The sequence below is a fragment of the Lepisosteus oculatus genome, chromosome 3 (assembly GCF_040954835.1).
Source record: "Lepisosteus oculatus isolate fLepOcu1 chromosome 3, fLepOcu1.hap2, whole genome shotgun sequence".
NCBI lineage: Eukaryota > Metazoa > Chordata > Actinopteri > Semionotiformes > Lepisosteidae > Lepisosteus > Lepisosteus oculatus.
Window position 1 is genome coordinate 35,549,895 of NC_090698.1, and position 20,428 is coordinate 35,570,322.

General features: G+C 35.9%; 1 protein-coding gene across 1 annotated transcript in view; it reads left to right on the forward strand.

Moving 5' to 3' along the window:
- Positions 1-20,428, forward strand: part of fras1 (Fraser extracellular matrix complex subunit 1) — a 364,870-nt gene that overhangs the window by 168,304 nt on the left and 176,138 nt on the right. Inside the window, exons 19-21 of the mRNA XM_015364800.2 lie at positions 15,343-15,486; positions 18,771-18,923; positions 19,775-19,921. Of these exons, the coding sequence (XP_015220286.2) occupies positions 15,343-15,486; positions 18,771-18,923; positions 19,775-19,921 (444 nt within the window). The remainder of the gene's footprint in view (positions 1-15,342; positions 15,487-18,770; positions 18,924-19,774; positions 19,922-20,428) is intronic.

Below are 20,428 nucleotides of genomic sequence, written 5' to 3' on the forward strand. Positions count from 1 at the left end.
ACAATTACAAATTGCAGTACCGTAATACCTGTAATAGAAAGGACCACTACAAACAATGTGTCCCCAAATATGAAACAATCCCACTTATAGTTACAGCAAGGCAAAAGTGGGAAGCTGATTTTTAAAACATTTTTTAAAGAAAATAAAAAATAAGAAACAATGGCATGTTCCTGCCTAACCTAGACATTGCATGACTTTAAAGCTTAAACTTTAAAGAGTAGAACCTCAATTATATTTGCCATTGTATTTCCAGTTCCAACAGATACAAATCCAAAACCTTTTAAAACAGAAGCTGTTAACTTCACACCTGCATGTCAAGATCACTGTGTGCCCAGCAGCTCTTTTGTTTAGATTGCACTATGTATCCCTGAGGCATACTATCCAAGATTTCGACATGTAAAAAAAAAAAATCAAATGTTTGTTTGGATGACAGAAATGAGTACAGTATCTTTTGAGAAGTCACGTAATGATTGCAAAGAATCTGATTTTGATAAACCTTAAAGAGCTAATTTTGCTTGAAGAATTTAAAATCTGTCTGTCTGACTGTATATCATTGAACTGTTCAGACACCTACAGATGCAGCCATTCAAAATGGGTGAGGTATTTCACGGCATACCGCGACACGCCCACCGGGGTATCACGCGGTATCACGTGTGTGACGTGACTAGCTATCCGGCGTCGCCTTGTAAAACCGCCAGGGGGAGCTTAACCTCTCATGTACAGCATTCGAGCCTTTAATTTTGAACTGTGTATTACAGCATGTTAATCATCAGTCATTCAAATGTTGGTATATTTTATGAAAGCAAGATTGCTCAGTTGGACAAAAGTACACAACCTACCTTTATCAGAAATATTTATGCATCAAAGCCTTTACTGAAGATATTACTAATAGTATTAATAATGGATGACTTTGGACAAGCTGTATACTCAAAGTATAATTTCTTTAGCACATTTGTACAAGCACTTGGAATCTGTCCAAGCCATACTTTGTCAGGCATTTTGTTTTACTTCAACGGGCATAAAAACTTCCTTGCTTTTAACAGGGCGTTTCATAATTTCTAACTACGAAAATGATTTAAAATGCGACACGTATCATGAAAAGAAAAAAATACACACCAGTATTCCATTTCTCCCTAAACATTGTAAGCTTTGAAGTCTTTAACTAACGTGATACCGGAGTCAACAAGCATACTTTTAGAATTTGATTAAAAGGGAATATAATATGGAATCGCGTATCTCAAGAATTTAATAACGGTATGATTATATCCGTGTACTGCGGCAGGGCTGTTTCGCCTGCCTGCTTATGCGAGCTGTCTTGTAGCCTACTGGTCTATGTGTGTGTCTACCAACTGGCAGGTTGTTTGTTTGAATCCAGCTAGTGCTGGACCTTTCAGTTTTATTTATTTATTTTTTAATCGCGTAACATAAACATATTACCGTATGCAAACTGTACTGTATACAATATGTATATGTATATTTAATGTCTTAACTGTGCCCGTTTAAGTATTGAATATTCATATCTAATTTTACCACTGAAGGGAAATCTTAACATAAACATACAGTATATGGCTGGTCTCGGTACTTTAAAGAAAAAAAATACACACCAGTATTCCATTTCTCCCTAAACATTGTAAGCTTCGAATGAAACCACTAAATAAAGACATAAATATAGAAATCTTAAGATTTGTTTTATTTAATGTTGGTAGCAGGATGAACAGAGTGTATATTTTGTTGCAAAGTTGCTACAAGATGTTAACAGTGAAAAGGGTATTTAGAAATGAGTTATTTCAAGATGAAAAAGAAAACATACACGAAACATGGTTTCATTACGACCAGAATCGGTCTTGAGATATTTTTAACTTGATTTACAGTATTTGAGAGGTATGTCTTAACACCGATACTACAGTGCTTAAGTACTGCTCACGTATATGTTTCTAGGTTTATATTATGCATTTCATACGGTCAAATTACTTTTGAGCAACTAATAAGAAGCGCTGAACGGTATGCGTTTTAGTTTCGTTTTGTGCTGGAACCCGTGGATTGATTAGAGATATCAAGTACATACAAGTCATTTTTTAAATGTTGTAGTTCGTCTTGAAAAAATGTTACGAGTACATCATCTATCAACAATTAGGTTCTGTTTCCATATTGCGGATTTGGGTTAGGTACAGTATTATCAAATCCAGTGGCGCTGTGTGTTACTTTACTGAGTCCCAATCTGTGATTGAAACCTGTAAAACCGGTTTAATTCGTCACAGCCAGCACTCTTCAGGTGTGAGGGTCTTCTGCTCAGAATGAAACGCTAAAATGTTTGTGTATATTCTAATGGTAGTGGGGGCAGGGTGTGTGGGAACAGGTTTGTTCTTCACACCTGAAACATTTTCTCTGAAAGGATTTTCTTCGCATTTAACCGATCTTGTAACAGCATGTTACAGTTTACTATTATTAACCATATTAATTTTAAGTGCTTAATGTAAAATCTTGTAAAAATATATTTTCATTGTTCAAATATACATTAATATACATTAAGTCTGACTATCATATAATAAGTTAAATACAAAACTAAAGAAAAAATAGGGTTAAATATAATTCAAAATATTTTGCTAACAATGTTAACTGTTTATGAATAAAATGTATTAACTAAGGAGTAGGATGGCACAGTTGTTAGTATGTTTTTTGTTTTGTTTCTTTTTCATAAATACAACAGTAGTACCTGATGTCTCAGTGGCTTTCAAAATTAATTTATGCATGCAAACCTGTGAACTAGAAAGATAACTAAGATTTTAATACTAATTAAATGACCACGGGCACTTCCCACCGCCTCTACATTCTCAGAGTAGAACAGACTAACCTTCTAATGAAAGACGGTCCACCCCCCACGGACAGGAAAAGTGCCCACAGGCACTTAAACTTAATATGGTCAGTAACGGTAAACAGTAACATGGTAAGAAGGAGCACGTACAAACGTTTTCGAAATAACCACATGTAAGACTCTGATCCTAAAAATGGGATTTCTATATGTCTTTATTTAGTGTTTACATTAGTGACAAAGGCTAAACTTTTAGCTTCAGTAACGTGTACATATCTCCCCTTTTTATAAAACGACTTGGTTGAAAACTGTTCCAGAGCCACTGTTGTTTCATCAGTGAAAAGTACATCATGAAATGCCTCTCCCTGTTCAATCCACTGGAAAAAAGAAAAGGAGCATAAAGCTTCTGATGGTCATAAACGATATTCATTTAGGAGCAGCATCAGAGGTATGTTTTTAACTGCACTGCATTGGAGAGAATACCATAGTGTGTTTTTTTTTTACTCCCTGGCGGAAACTGGCTTCCAGAAGAATCAGTATGGCTCAGAGATTAAATAAAACTTCACAGACATTAACGAAGAGCATAACGCGTGTACTGTATGCACTGCAAGTACAACCCAACTCTCTGCAGGAGTGCTGGCTGTGACGAATTTAACCGGTTTCACGGGTATTTTCAAAGTAGGAGGCGAGATTTCCAGCGAAAGACCCCCCCTCAAAAACCCAGTAAATACAGTACTTACTAGTTAAAGGCTAGGCTCCCGACTACGGCGAAAGGAACCCTTCTTTCATTAGAAGACAATGAACATATTTTAGCCCTGAATGAATTAATAGCAAACATGGTTTACATAAAAGACATTTTTCCAAGAAAGTTTAGCCTTTGTCACTAATGAAACCACTAAATAAAGACATAAATAGAAAAATCTTAAGATTTTTAAAATACATGACTTTGCTAAAATTTATTTGAAAATAAAAAACAATTACAACCGCCAGGGGAGAGAGAGAACAGGGGAGGGATGTTGGTTTTGCATAGGGGGCGGGGCTATGTTTGGGTATGTTTGGGAATGTGTAGTTACATGTTCTGGCTGTTTGTGAATTATCGTTGTTGAGTATGGAGTGTTGAGGTATTGATTTTGTGTAATGCTTTATGTTGAAAATTGAGGTGGATTTTGTTTATGATAAACAGGATAAACTGGGATGGGAGGAAGGTTTGGTTTTGCATAAGGGGCGGGATTATGATAATTGGAGGACTCTGCGAGTGTAAAATGGTTTGATTATTTGATTTTGTATTGTGGTTGTTATCTATGTTTTTGGTTGGTATTATGTTTATATGGTTGTTTTTGTTGGTTAGTTGTTATTATGGTTATTAATAATACGATCTATAGTTGAAATCTGAGCCTAAATAAAAAGAAAAAGCAAGTGATTAGGTTTATGAGCAATCTAATTACTTATTCGTTTAAAAAGCTATATAAAATAAAGTTTATTATTAATTTGCTGGACAGAGCGGTGAACATTATTATGCATAAGACAAAGATAACGATCCTGATCAGTTTAGAAATCTGTGTACGCTGTAAGGTTTTTACTTCTTAAACTTTTAAAATACACGTTTAGAATTGAAAGAAATCCTCTTCCTGGTATAGCAAACCAGCACGTCTTTTTTCTCCAATCAGAGGGGTGTCAGATGGTGTCAGCCAATCACCATTCTGCGTTGGGTAGCAACGGGTGACTGTTCTCAGGCGGAACATGTAAACAGCTTAATGTTCGTGTTTAATATTTTTTTTTAATTAAAATTCATTCTATACAGCAATCGCATATTTGGGTACCGTTTCATAAAACTTTCATGCTTAAAATGTTTAGGGAGAAATGGAAGACTGGTGTGTATTTTTTCTTTAAACTACCAAGACCAGCCATACACAGTACAGTTTACATACATACAGTAATGTTTTAAATTAATATCGTTTATGACCTTCAGATGCGTTATGCTCCTCTTCTTTTTATGCTCAGCTACTAAAATTTCCCTTTAGTGGTAAAATCCATATAAATATTCAAAACTAAGCGGATTAAAATGTGCACAGTAAAGACATTAAATGATTAAATCTTTGCACTACCAACCAATGCACCACGAGTGCCCCTGTCGGTCATTTTGGCCAGCCAATCACTTGCCCTGCGGTATGCTCCGGTGCCCCGCGGTGGCTTGTGGGTAGGTTACCGTACCGCGGGTTTTTACCGCGCATTTTGAATGGCTGCATCTGTATAGAGAAACCCAATTCTAAATTTAAGGTCTGCTTCTTTTACAGTTTTGTTCTGCAAAATGTCTTTGCACTTGTGATTATTGTTATATTATTTTTTATAAAACCACTAACATCAACACAGGTGCTGATGCTGTTCACAGCCTTTCAGTAATTTAAAATGCGCTGAACTCTGCCACAGGCACCCCTTTGACTTTTTAGACCTTTGTCACCTTTGTTCAGTACACCGCTATCAGAAAATGAATGTTTTCCATCCCCATCCCCTAAGCAAAACTGTCTATTCTACATAACAAAGACAGCGGGGTGTAGCCTTTGTGACAAATAAGATGTTTGTTAAATAAGTACGGAGCTGCGTTGCATAAAGTGGCTGCAATGGAATACGTAAAAGTTAATTCCAAGCTGAAAAGAAAAAAACTCAACGTGTCTCCTCTACAACTGTTCAGCTTACAGATTGTCCAAGATATTATTAATATCTTCCATATCGCATTTAAAATTGGAATGTTTTTACCCGTCGATCTGTTATTGACCAACTTATCCAGGATATATAGTAGTCTCACCTACACTATTTGGTTACATTTTTTACCATTTTTGACAGACTTCAGAATCCTTCAACAAATGCTTAAAAATGTAACATAATGTGTACTCTGGTGAAAGAGATGTTCTGTGCTCAATAACTTTCCGCTTGTGAAACGATTTCATATGTAGTTTATTCTTATCTGTGCGAAAACAGGAAATACAGAGGATGTAAATCCACCAGTCTATCCATTTTTTAAGATGATCACAAGGAAGAAAAATCACCCTTTTTTGTGCATAAAATTGTTTTTAACTATCTAAACCTGTTTTTTATGGATTTTAAAGGAAGAGAAGCGTTATTGTTTCTTATTTTTGATTTTCTTTAAAATTAAAAGAATTAGTTGTCCAATAATAAGTTACATTTTTATGCTTTTGAGAGACTTCTGAAAGCGTCAACTCATGCATAAAAATGTAGCATAATGCGTTCTCCCATTATGAAGTTGCTTACACCTGGGATCCGCTTTATTCAAACTAAGGTTTCTAAAATGCAACCAGTTACTTGATATAGTCTAAAAGCATTATCTATATCTATAAAGCTATAACAGTTGTGAACATTTTCAGAAACGTGATCTTTAAAATGCCGGTGGTTTGAAGTATCTGTGTCATTTTTCACAAAGCTATTGACATCTGAAACTTCGTGTCTCATAAATAGGTATTTTAATAAGCGAAGGTTATGAAAGCCGTAGAAAACAAATGACTCTGAAAAAGATACAAGAAGTTTTAAATTATTGTTATTATTATTAAAACATTTATACTGCTAAAAATTGTCAGACAAATTATTATAGTTTCAGTGGTATATTTAATACCACTTTTTTATTCTCGATTTTAATTATAATATACAGATGCAGCCATTCGAAATACGCGGTACAAACCTGTACCGCACGCAATTACGCACAAATCACTGCGTTGTCCGACAGAGGCACTCGTGGTGCATTGGTCATTAGTGAAAAGATTTAATCATTTAATCTCTTTTACTGTGCATGTTTTAATCTGCTTAGTATTGAATATTTATAGGGAATTTTACAACTAAAGGGAAATTTTAGTAGCTGAGCATAATAAGAAGAAGAGCATAATGCATCTGATGGTCATAAACGATATTAATTTAGGAACATTAAAACATTTATACTGTTAAAAATTATCAGACAAATTATTATAGTTTCAGTGGTATATTGCATATTATTTATAAATGTAATATATGAACATATTATTTAAACTGTATATGGCTGGTATTGGAAGTTTAAAGAAAAAATACACACCAGTATTCCACTTCCTTCCTAAACATTTTAAGCATCAAAGTCTTACATGTGGTTATTTTGGAAATGTTTTTTCCTCCTCCTTCTTACTATATTAAGTTTATATACTTTGTAAAAAGTTATAATGGTTTAACCTTTTCTGCGAATACGCTCATTATCAGAGTAAACAAAAGCATACTTTTAGAATTTGATTAATAGGGAATATAATAGGGAATTGAGTATCTAAAGAAATTAATAACGATATAATTATATTTATGTACTGTAGCTCAAATAGTAGTATAATAAACTTTCTATGGATATATGTGCTTCTGTTTTACTTTTTTCCACGTGATTATGCCTGTAGCGTGATGGCTTAAGCGTGTGCCTTCTATGCCTTAGGTCTGTGGTTCAAGCCCTGCGCTCACCATTTGTTTTCTTTTAACAAATAAACATTTCTTTGAAAAACTAGAATAGCAAATATTATGGACACTTTATTGACATTTTTTTTTATTTTTCTAAATATCACAACATGTCCGAAGCCAAGTCTTTTATTAATAACAGCGAATAATTTGAAGCTGCTACTACTGTCGTTTTTACTGATAAATATTATTGACACTATATTGAATTTGTTGGTCTTTCTAAATATCACAAAACATTCAAAGTTAAATGAGGACAGCTAGAAGACCAGAGTCAGACGGACAAAGGTGGGGAGTAGACAGATAATAAGCCAGATAGGTACTGAGTGAGGATGAGGATTTTGAAGTTGACTTGAACCCTGATAGGAAGACAGGCCTAATGCATCCCGATCAGGATTCTGGCTGTCAAATTCTGAACATAGTGTGACTTTAATTTCCCCAGTGAACAGGATGTGCATTTATTAATTTTTTAAAAAGCCATTCTTGATTTCTCTAGCTCCTAGTTTCTCTAGTTCACTTTAAAATAAACTATTATTAAACAATGCTAAGTATTACAGCCAGTATATACATATGGTATTTGTGATTTAAAAAAATTAATGCAAGCAGCTTTTGGGGATTTAAGTATTGGCTGAGTTATTGCAGGATGTAAGACTAGAGATGTAGGTAGGAAAAAGATAATTTGGGGAAAAAGGAGGAATACACTGATAAAATCACTTCCTAGTAGAGTTAGGCATACTTTTGAGGAGATGTTATAGACTGCAGAGGAAGATGATGAAGTTAACAGACTGTATGTTTACATAGATACTGAAATGAGGATTGTATTTTAAATTGTGTGTAATTGCTAGCATTGAACTGTGTGTTGAATGCACATGAATTGAATGATTGGGCAAACATAGCTGATGCTGATCTACAGAGCCAGCATCTTAAGGTGTTTAAATTTTGAGGCAGTTTTTTTAAATAACTAGCTAGGTTTGGATACTGATGTGCAAGAGAGGTGGAAAGGCTTTCCTTAAGCCAGCACTATTTATCCTCAGTGAGATGCTGCAATCTCATAGTGGGGTTCTAACATTGTGTATAGTTCCATCCACACAGTGACTTTACTTCCATCCATTTTCTAATCTCTTTATCCAGTATAGAGGATTTGGACACCAGCAAGCAACGGATGCAAAGTAGAAGATCAGGAAAGACAAATAGACACAAACCATCACAGGAAAGACAAATAGACACAAACACACACACACCAGGGCCTGTTTTCCCATAAACCAATTAACCTACCAGTATGTTTTGGAGTGTGAGAGGGAATCATATCACACATATGGAGAAAAACAACGGAAGCCAGAGGGAACATGCAAACCCCACACACACAGGACGGCAGGAATTGAACCTAGGACCCCAGTGGTGCAAGATAGCAATGCTAACCACCTCGCCACTATTTGAAATGGATGGATATTTTAGTTATCTTTCTAGTTCACAGGTTTGCATGCATAATTTAATTTTGAAAGCCACTGAGACATCAGGTACTACTGTTGTATTTATGAAAAAGAAACAAAACAAAAAGCACACTAACAACTGTGCCATCCTACTCCTTGGTTAATACATTTTATTATTTATAAGCAGTTAACATTGTTAGCAAAATATTTTGAATTATATTTTACCCTATTTTTTCTTTAGTTTTGTATTTAACTTATTAAATGATAGTCAGATTGAATGTATATTTGAACAATGAAAATATATTTTTACAAGATGCGGGGGAAAGTGCAACAACTTATTACAGTGCTAAATTCAATATTATTGATTACTAATAGTTTATGCTAACACCTAACTTTCTTAATTAGATGTATTTAAAACAGTGAACTAAGTGTAACATAACATTCAAAAATACAATCGATAATAGTTTTGTGGTGTTTGTATAGATGAAACATTTCTAAAATCTATAACGTAACAGAATTAAAGACGATTAAAATCTGTAATCTTTCCACTTGTATGTCATTAGAAAGTACAACAAGTTTCTGCTTTGTCTAAGGATGGTAAAAAAGTAGTCTAAGTGGTGAGAAAGCTGTGCTTAATGATAATTAAGGGACTTAAAAGTAAAAAGAAATGCTTCATATTGCTTGACTAATTTTAAAAACTAAGTAATAAATGCAGACGCTCTCTCGGTGCCGCGCCGGGTCTAAATATCTAAATATCTAAAAATATTGTAGCGCATTCACCCTGGGCAGAGGCCGAAGAGCGCCCGGCTGGGGTGCACAGTGAGGGGCAGGACAGGAGTGAAAGTGGTCAGGGCGGGGTTTAGGAAGGCCGGTGCGGGTTTCCCACAGTGAAGAGGCATCCAGTCTGGGGAGGTTTCTGTTTTCCTTGTAAATAGTTCCCTGCTTCTGCACCCCTGGGTGTTACTCTCTCTCTCTCTCTCTCTCTCTCTCTCTCGGGCGCGCCGGCGGTGTGTTGGCTTGCGCTGTAAGCAGGCGGGAGCTGTCTGTCTTTGGTTGGGGGCGCGGGAGAGCCGGGCTGGCAGGTGGTGACGGAGAAGAAAAATAAAGGCAGCTTTAACTCCGCATGTCTGAGTTCTTGTGTCCGTCCTATCCGAACCCGAAAGTATTACAATATGTATTGTAAGAGGACCCGGGGAAGGGTCATTTCTAACAGGTATTTCAGGAACGAAACACTGAAAATTCTAAATATGGACCTTAGCAAAATGGCGGCCAAAAGAAATCAGCTGACCAGGAAATGGAAAGGGTCTATTCTGAGAAACAACGAGACACAGCTGAGCCGCATCAGGAGCCGAAATATAAGTGCCCCGGAGACAGTGAACAGGGCGGAAGCCGGTAAGGTGAATGCGGTTTGGAGGAGAAGAGAGGAAAGAGGTGCATGTTAAGGATCGGGCTAAGGAATACGGACTACTGAAAGGAGAAAGGGTTTATGGTTTTGGATTACGGACACTGGTTAAGGATACATCGCGGATTGGCTTTGTTACGGACTTTTGGAAATCGGATTGGATCAGGGCTAAGAGAACGGATTGCGGACTGTATTCGGAAAGAAAAGTGTGGTGTGAGTACTACCGTCACTTACATAAACTCTCCCCCGGAGACACCACAGTATCTATATAGCAGGTGGTGTACAGCTTTTAAGTATAGATTACACTTTTCTAAAATGTATTTGAAAAATTAAACAATTATAATCTAATCTTTCCACGTTTGATCCCAAAATCCCAAGAAAAATAAATCTAAACGGGGAGAAAGCTATGCTGAAAGTTTATTAAGATACTTAGAAGACAAAGATATCAATTTATGTTGCATTTGTCTGATTGTGAATAAAAAAACACACATAATTAAACACGCGTTTGCGATTTAAATCAAAACGCGATTTAAATCAATATATATGTTTATATTGTAACGCATACTGTACAGCCTCCATTTCTCTATAAAAATTTAAAAGATCGTTTGCACAGCCTAAGAGGGGGGTCTACTCTCAGTGACAGCTGACAATCCTCCATACACCCAAGTGAAAAATTAATAATGCCTATGTAAACGTCATATTTACAATTTGTTGATATTTTCTCTTAAGCTTTGTGATAGTTTACCCAGGCAGCAAAAGATCAGCTACACTGGGAAGATGCGACACCGAAGATATGATTAATAACCTTTTAAATCTGAAGGGAGATCTAAAGGTATCCCCCCCCCCCCCCCCCCACACACACACACACAATAGAAGCAGGAAGCAGAAGCAGGGACAGTTGTCAGAAGGAAAGAAGGTGACTATTCATTGTTATTAAAAATGACTTAAATTCGATCATGTTGTGATATGTAGAAATATAAAAAGTCAATTAATTGTCCATAATATTGCTATTCTGTTTTTTCAAAGAAATGTTTGTTAAAAGAAAAGTCACGGTGCCAGCTGGATTTGAACACACAACCTGTGGGTTACTAGTCAGGCACGTAGACCAGCAGGCTACTGGGGAAGTCACATGAGGAGAGGTGAAACAGCCCTACACAGCCCTGTCGCAGTACACGAATATAATTACATCATTATTCATTTCTTTTGATACGCGATTCCTTATTATATTAGCAGAAAAGCTTAAAACTACCACTTTTTTACACGTTATTTCACATGTTAGTTAAAGACTTCGATGCTTAAAATCATTAAGGAGAAATGGAATACTGGTGTGTATTTTTTCTTTAAAGTACCGATTCCTGGAATCTGACTAGCTGACACCCTTCTGAAGTGGTACCTTAATATCTGGCATAAGGAAAAGAAAGCGTAGATAAAAAACCTTGGATTCTCATGTATCTGCTACAAGTATCTTTTAATACAGTCTTTGTTGTGCTCTTGAGGATCCTTGTGATATTTTGAGCTCCAGTTGCATGATGAGTGTCGCAGTTTAAATAATTTTCGTAGTTAGAAATTATGAAACGCTCTGTTAAAAGCAAGGGAGTGTTTATGTCCGTTACAGTAAAAGAAAATGCCTGACGAAAGTAGGGCTTGGACAGATTCCAAGTGCTTGTACAAATGTGCTAAAGAAATTAGCAAAAAAAGTCATTCCTTTATCGTATTGGCTAGCTAATGTCCTTTCCTCGTTAGTTAGATCAATGAAATGCTGTGGTGTTTGTCAAAGAAAAAAATAAAAGTATTTTCGTTTAAAATGACGGTTAAAAAATGCGGACCAGCGTAATACTTTGAGTTTACAGCTTGTCCAAAGTAATTCATTATTAATACTGCTAGTAATATCTTCGGTAAAATATGCATAAAATATTTCTGCATAATTAAGATATTTATGATAAAGGTAGGTTGTGTACTTTTGTCCAACTGAGCAATCTTGCTTTCATAAAATATACCAAGTTTTTAATGACTGATGATTCACATGCTGTAATATACAGTTTAAATTTAAAAGCTCAAATGCTGTACATGAGAGGTTAAGCTTTATGGGCTCCTCCTGGCGGTTTTACAAGGTGATTCCGGATACTTTCCGGTATGACATCAAATGACGCACTACACCGCGTGATACTGCGTTTTGATGCAACACGCCCACCGGGGTATACCGCAAAATACCCCACCCATTTTGAATGGCTGCATCTGTATGTAGTAATATAGTGTCCATAATATTTGCTAATTTAGTTTTTCATAGAAATGATTATTTGTTCAAAGAGAACTCATGGCGACAGCTGGGTTCCAACGCCAGACATTTCCTGTGTACTACTGTTATCATTTGAGCTACAGTACATGAATATAATTATATTGTTATTAATTTCTTTAGATACGTGATTCCATATAATATTCCCCATTAATCAAATTCTAAAAGAATGCTTTTGTTTACTCCGATAATGAGCATATTCACAGAAAAGGTTAAAACATTATAACTTTTTATAAAGTATATAAACTTAATACAGTCAGAATGAGCAGGTTAAAACGTTTCCAAAATAACCACATGTAAGACTTTGATGCTTAAAATGTTTAGGAAGAAAGTGGAATACTGGTATGTATTTTTCATTAAACTACTAATACCAGCCATATACAGTTTACATAATTTGTTTATGTTCCTAAATTCATATCGTTTATGAGCATGTGAAAGGCATGGTGAATTGGAGATTCTCAAAACTTACTTTGTATGATTGGAAACAAATACATGATCGGAAATAAAATGCTGTGGTGTTACTTTTTGTCAATGAAAAAATAAAGTATTTTTTCATTTACAAAGACGGTAACAAAGAAAGTGGACCATGGTAATCCTTTGAGCTTACAGTGTCCAAGGCCATTCATTATTAATACTATTAGTAATATCTTCCATTAAGACTTTGATGCATAAAATATTTCTGATTAAAATATTTATGATAAAGGTGGTAGGTTGTGTACTTTTGTCCAACTCAGCCATCTTGCTTTTATAAAATATACCAACTTTTTAATGTTTAATGATTAACATGCTGTAATAGACAGTTTAAAATTAAAAGTCCAAAGTGTATACAACTTAAATTCTTAATTGGAAAACGATTGTCCTTCAGCAGTGACTGGGATTTGAAATCATGCGTTTTCTGGCGACAGCTTGAATGCTGTACATGAGAAGTTTTATTAGCTCCACCTGGCGGTGATTCTAGATACTATTATCATAACTGTGGTATTATGTGGTATGATGCGTTATGACTCGTTGTGATGTGACATGCCCACCTTGTTTTACCACCCCGCTCGTTTTGAATGGCTGCATCTGTATACGAATTTGTTTTAAGGCTTGTTGTAAATGCTTGTGTTAAATTGCCCCACTAAGTACTTTGAATTGAATTGAATTAAACTGGTTGAACTGGTTTTTACTCCCACTGATTGACAGTATTCACATTTCCTCATTCACGTCTTTATTTCATTATTAATATCACTTAACATTGAATATGTCATAATATATAAAACAACAAATTGTTAACATAGTGTACATAATATTTACTAATTTATTTTTAAAAAGGATTCTTTGTTAGAAGAAAAACATCTGCCCAAAGCAGGTATTGAAGTCGGTTCTCCTAAATAGCACTCCTGTTGTCAAACCCACTGTGCTACCAGGCCACTCAGATACATAGCTCAAATGAACAGCTTGAAAATATTTCTAAAGTAATCATGCCTGAATGAGGCAAATCACGTACTGCGGTATTCCGATATTTTCTTGTGGTACTGGGTTACCGCGCATTTTGAATGGCTGTATCTGTATGTGTTTATATACAGTTTTATGCAAAAGTTTGGTCACCCCTGGCCAAATTACGTTTTGTTGATTTTCTAAGTAAAAAGAAGTGAACACATCCTCTGCAGTGAACCAACTTAAACGTGACATATTTCTGCAAAGTTTAATGCACAGTTACTATTTGCTGAATTTAACAGATTGAAAAAGAAATAAAACAGTAAATGTGGTATGTGCAATAGTTTGGGCACCCTGTCAGTTAGCACTTAGTGACACCCCCCTCACGGCCTCCAAACGTTTCTTGTAGCCAGCTAATAGTCTTTTCTTGCTTTAAGAATTTTTCCCACTCTTCCCTGCAGAAGGCTTCTAGTTCAGAAATACTCTTAGGTCGTCTTACATGCACTGTTCTAATCTACCCACAGATTTTCAATAATGAAAATGTGATGGGATGGGAAATGTGATGACTGTTCCAAAACCTTAATCTTTCGTTTCTTGAAGTAATTCATAGTTGATTTTGAGATATGTTTCTGATTCAGTTTCTTCACTGACTGTGAGACATTTGTTTTCAGGATTTATAGATACTTAGTAGAATCTATTCTTCCTTCTACCCAAACAATATTTACCATGCCACTGGCTGCCACACAACCCCAAAGCATAATAGATCCACCCCCATGCTTATCAGTTGGCAGGTGTTCTTTTCTCCAAATGTACCTTGTGTTTGTAATCAAAGAGTTCAATTTTTACGTCATCAGACCACAGTACTTGGTTCCAAAATGCCTCTGACTTATCTAAGTGTTGTGTTGCATACTTCAGATGTTGACTTTTGTGATGAGATCGCAGGTTAGGTTTCCTTCTGATGAATCTTCCAAGTCAAGGCAAGTTTAAGTTTGTTTGCTGAAGAGGTTGTGTTTTCAATTAATGTAGTTTGGCCAGGGGTAACCAGACGTTTACATACAACAGTATATTGTTGCTAGACTAGAATAGTATTAACATGTATTTAACGTTTTTATTTAATAATGTATTTATTTCATGTTGAGTAGTATTTTCATGGTGATATGAAAATCCTAAAATCCACTCTTGTGGATTAACAATAAAGTTATATAATGATAAAGATGTTGTTGTGTGGGTTTCCTCTCACACTTTTTACATGTGCTGCATGTACCCACAGCTGCATGGCTTCATCTTGAGAATCCTGAAATAAGAGTCTCAGTGTCTATACAGAAATTCAGTTCTTGTACCTCTTCTGAATCTTCAAGGAACTGAACCCCGACCAGAGCTATACAAATAGTATATTTTTTAAGTACCACTAAGTAAAGGTGAAGGTGGTGCATAACCCGTTTAACAGAATGTTATAGTTATATGGATATAGACAAATATCATTAGGAGATATTTTCATCCTTATCCATTTTCCTGTCTATAGCTTGTCACCCATCCTGTAAGGAGTGTACTGGTCCCTCGGAAGCTGAGTGCACAGTGTGTCACCCTCACACCACCTTGCTTGATGGCTACTGCAGGAACAGTTGCCCCAAAGGACAATATTTGAATGTGGTTGGGTACTGCACTGGTAAGTAGTTTTTTATACAAAAAAACATATATTTATTAAAAATTGAAAATATACTTACATTTAAATCCTTGACAATAAGGTGTTTCTCCTTAATGAGTATCTCTAAGGTTTCTTTAGTTGTCATAGATGTAACAGGGATATTATGTACATTTGAATACTTTTTGTTGTTGCTATGATACTTCTCATATTTTAATAGCATTTAACTTTGCTTCATTCTGTAAAAGCAATACATATATATTAAGGGGCAAAAGTGTGGAGCAGTGGTTGGGGTTCTGGATTTGCAACTAGAAGGTTGTTGTAACGAACAGTTCTTTCCGGACCCTATGCGGACGGCACAAAGCGAAGAAGTGGGGAAACACTGGGAAAACGTCATGCAGGAATACGGGGCTGAAAACAGGGGGGCGTGTCCAAAGTGCGCTGGTGCACAGGGGAGGTGTGGCCGAGGCAAACAATCCAAAAGAGTAATCCTTAGAGGGTATCCAAAAACACACGAGTAAGTCCAAAGCCAGGAGATCCATCAAGACAAGGAATTAAAAACCATGAACCGGGCTGGAACCGGCGGACAGGGAACGGGAACGGAGATTAAAACCTTAACCAGGCGCTTCCAGGTCCCGGACTCGCACGGTGCGGAAACCAGATGCAGAGCCAGGATGAGCGTCAGCACCTGGCTTTTAAGGTGGGCTGGGTAAAAGGGATCAGGTGCACAGAATGAAGTCTATATTGAAAGGGCTGGAGCACCCTTAAGGAGGGGGGGCTATAATCGTGACAGTTGTAGGTTCAAATTCCAAGTGAGACACTGCTGTCCTACCATTGAGCAAGGCATTTAATCCAAAATGCTCTAGTAAAATACCCATCTGTAGAAATGACTGTAAATGTAAATTGGTTTGGATAAAAGTGTCAGCTAAACATAATAGTATTTAGTAATAATAGATGTAAATTAATGCAAACAAGTAAGATTTAAAGCTATGTCGGTCAACATCCGACATTCCAATAAGTTAGATATTATGGTATCTTATCTGCTGTAAGACGTGGCTTTAATAAATCCTTCCTGAACAATGACCGTCATAAGGATATTTTCATAGGGTAGAATCAATCTGGACCTCATTGATTTTGTTATATCAGTTAAATCTGATACAGATGCAACCATTCAAAATGCACGGTACAACCCCATACCATGTGAAATTATCTACAGTTCACCACAGTTCGTGATTGGCTGGCCAAAATGACCGATGGTCACTCATGGTGCATTGGTTGAAACGATTTAATCATTTAATCTCTTTACTGTGCATGTTTTAATCCGCTTAATATTGAATATTTATATGGAATTTTACAACTAAAGGGAAATTTTAGTAGCTGAGCATAAAAAGAAGAGGAGCATAACATGTCTGAAGGTCATAAACGATATTAATTTAGGAACATTAACATATTATGTAAACTGTATTTGGCTGGTATTGGTTATTTAAAAAAAATACACACCAGTATTCCAGTTCGTAAACATTTTAAGCATCATTGTGTCTCCTCTATAACTCTTCAGTTAACAGAGAAATTCCACCAGAGCAGGATTAGCAGGATTTGCGCGATAAGCACTTTGTTTAATGGGGATAACACTACCCACTTCTATATCACTGTACAACACTTGTTTGAGTCGGAGTGTCTGTTAATAAAATACAGTGCCTTGCAATACATATACTGTAACGACTTCAGGTGGGTAGCGGCATCAGCCTGCGTAGTCTGCAAAGGAACAAGTAATAGGGTAATAGCTCATATCTGAAGAAGGCTTCACAGCCGAAACATTGTATTTTATCTCTTCTCTTTTCAGCATGGAATAAACCTATTACTTGTTCCCTTACTGTAACTACTGCATGAGTTCTTTATCAGTTTCAGCTAAATGAGGGGAATTAAATCAGTTGGAATCTCGGAGTGCCAATTTTAAAAATCACAATACCTTCACTTTATTTATCCAGATACACAAATTCACACCAGAGCCAACAACAAGCTATAAAAGTAGACTATTTTTATGTATTCACTTTATAAGAAACAAACAGAAAGTAATACTCTGATCACACTTTGAACCATTGGGTGCAGTGCTTTGTCCATTACCACTTCAAAAAAACGGATGTCAAAATGTTTCCGAAATGTCCAGCTGTGATATTTTAGATGCTTAGTTACACGATTCCATATTCATATAACTATCATGTGATGTTAAATCACTACAACAGTTCTCTTTTTACAATAACAGCAAGTGGTGTTCTTACTATGTATTCTTAGAAGAGAATAAAACATTATAACTTTTTATGAAGTACACAATATAAGCTTAATAATGTTAGAACAAGCACATTAAAACCAGAACCCACTAAGTTACCAAGTTAAAGACTTTGATGCGTAAAATGTTTATGAATAATAACATTATTTTTGATGAAGGTGGAAGGTTGTGTACTTTTGTCCAAACGAGCATCTTTCTTTTATAAAATATACCGACTTTTTAATGTTTACTGATTAACATGCTATAATACACGGTTTAAATTTGTTAAAAGTCTAAAAAGTATACAACTTAAATTCTTAATTGGAAAAAGATTGGCCCTCTGCAGTGACCGGGGTTCGAAACCAATATAAGCATCCATCCATTTTCGGTGGGAACCACAGCCTATTCCGAGAAGTAATGCAAGATGCACTTTGGACAGGATGCCTGTCCGTCGTCAGGTACTCACAGACAACTCACACCAAGACCAATTTTCCCAGAAGCCAATTAACATACTAGTATGTCTCTGGACTGTGAAAGGAGACCAGAACACTTGGCAAAAATCCATGTGAACATGGAGACAACATGCAAACTCCATGCAGCTAGGACCCCAGAGCTGAGATAAAACCCAGGCTCCGAGCACTGTAAGGCCCTAGGTGTGAGTGTGTGCATGTTTATGTCTGTGTTTATCTTGTGATGGGCTGGTGTCCATCCAGTGTGTACCCTGTCTTGTTCCCATTGCTTGCCAGACTCCGCTGTGACACTTGATTGGATCAAGTTAGAAAATGGATGGATGGTTGAATTGTTAAGTGTGGAAAAGTTTTCAATACTACCCTTCACTTGCGTAGTGACTTTTGATGGACCCTGTGTGGGGTCTCAGAGTTTTATTATTGTTGTTGTTGTTTTCATTACAAATATGCATTTGGTAACACAGACACAACCAAGATCTTTGCTTTAACAAACCAGACTTAATAGTGCTTAATAGGATGCTATAATATTCAGATGAAAGAAAGTATGTTTGATATTTCTCCTTTACTTTTGACAGACTGTCACTCTGAGTGTCAGCATTGCACAGCTGACATGCGGGACAACGGGAGCATCTGTCTTCAGTGTAAAAATCCAAAATATTTCATGCTGGAGAATAAGTGTATCCCTTACTGCTTGCCTGGATACTACACATATCGGGGAAGCTGTGAAAGTAAGTGTAATGCTTATACAAGTTAAACATTAAATTTATAACAACTGCATCTTAGCATGAACTTTCAGAATCAGTGCCTAATAAAACTTGTTCACAGCAATAATGCATTAAGTCCTTATCTGAATTACTGGAATCCCAGAAATCAGCTTGATAAAAGCATTTGTTATAGTTAATGGCACTGTTATTTAGAAGACTTCAGATTAATTATCAATTTAGTTACATTACTCTTTGGTATAACAGTGAAATAACTCATACAATAATGGCTTCAATAAGGGGGAGGAAGTAATTTTATTACAGAAATTAATGGGATTTTTCCAGCAGAAAGTATAACTACAACAAGAGCGGTATCAGAAAGTACCTTCGGTTCAGTTCCATCAAAGGCCTTACAAGGGAAAGGGTATCTCATTATTGTTTTAAGGATTTTAATAATAATGTAATGATACTGTATTTTTATCTAAAATAATCTAATGAAAATACTACATGCTACATTGTAAAGAGAATTTCTTATTTAACCGACACTGTATTATTTATGTAGAGTTTCAGTTCTGTGGGGGAATAACACTTCACAAATATAAGTCTAAATTAGTTTAAAGCCAAGGATTTCATGCATCTGGTTTTAATGGATCCAAGAGAACCTATTTTAATATGGCTACGCAGATGTTTTCATGAATAAAAGAGTACCTTTTGTTATTAATCTTAAGTGGGTTCTTATTTCATCTGGCTCCTCTTTAAACTAACGCCAGAGCAACAATGTCCTTTTTGTAACTCAGTAACTAATTACTGTGATGTGATGTTACTTTTACTACAATACGTGTTTTGCATAAGTTTAATATTTAGTTTTTGCTCTGTAGAATGTCATCCTTCCTGTAAGACATGCAGCGCTGAAGATCCTCTCTCCTGTACCTCATGTCATATTAACCTGGTGTTGACACACACTGGCTTGTGCAGCACTCAGTGTTTTCCAGGACACTATGTTAATAAGAAAGGTATCTGTCAGGGTAAGTAACTCCAGCTGCTTTACTCATTTGAGAGTACAAAGCATAGTAGTGTAAAAAAGAAAGGCTTATTACTGGCATATAGAAAGGATATTTATGTTATACAGTTGCAAGAAAACGTTTGTGAACCCTTTGAAATTACCCAGATTTCTGCATTAATTACTCATAAAAATGTGGTCTGATCTTCAAATAAGTAACAATAATATACAAACACAATCTGCTTTGAGGCGGAAATCTGGGTAATTCCAAAAGGTTCACAAACTTTTTCTTGCAACTGTAATTATTGTAGTTTTTCTTTTTGTACATTTTTTGTATATCATTATTTTTTAAATGTAATGTGAAGAGAAGCCCAGAATGTCTTGTGTCTACTTATTTAATTTAAACTCATGTTAGGCCTACGTCTCTGCTGAATATGTGAATGTTATACTCTCAAGTGCATTGACTGCAAATTAGTTTCAGGCCTTTAAATCCTGTAAATTACATGAATGTATGTAATTTAGATTAACCCAA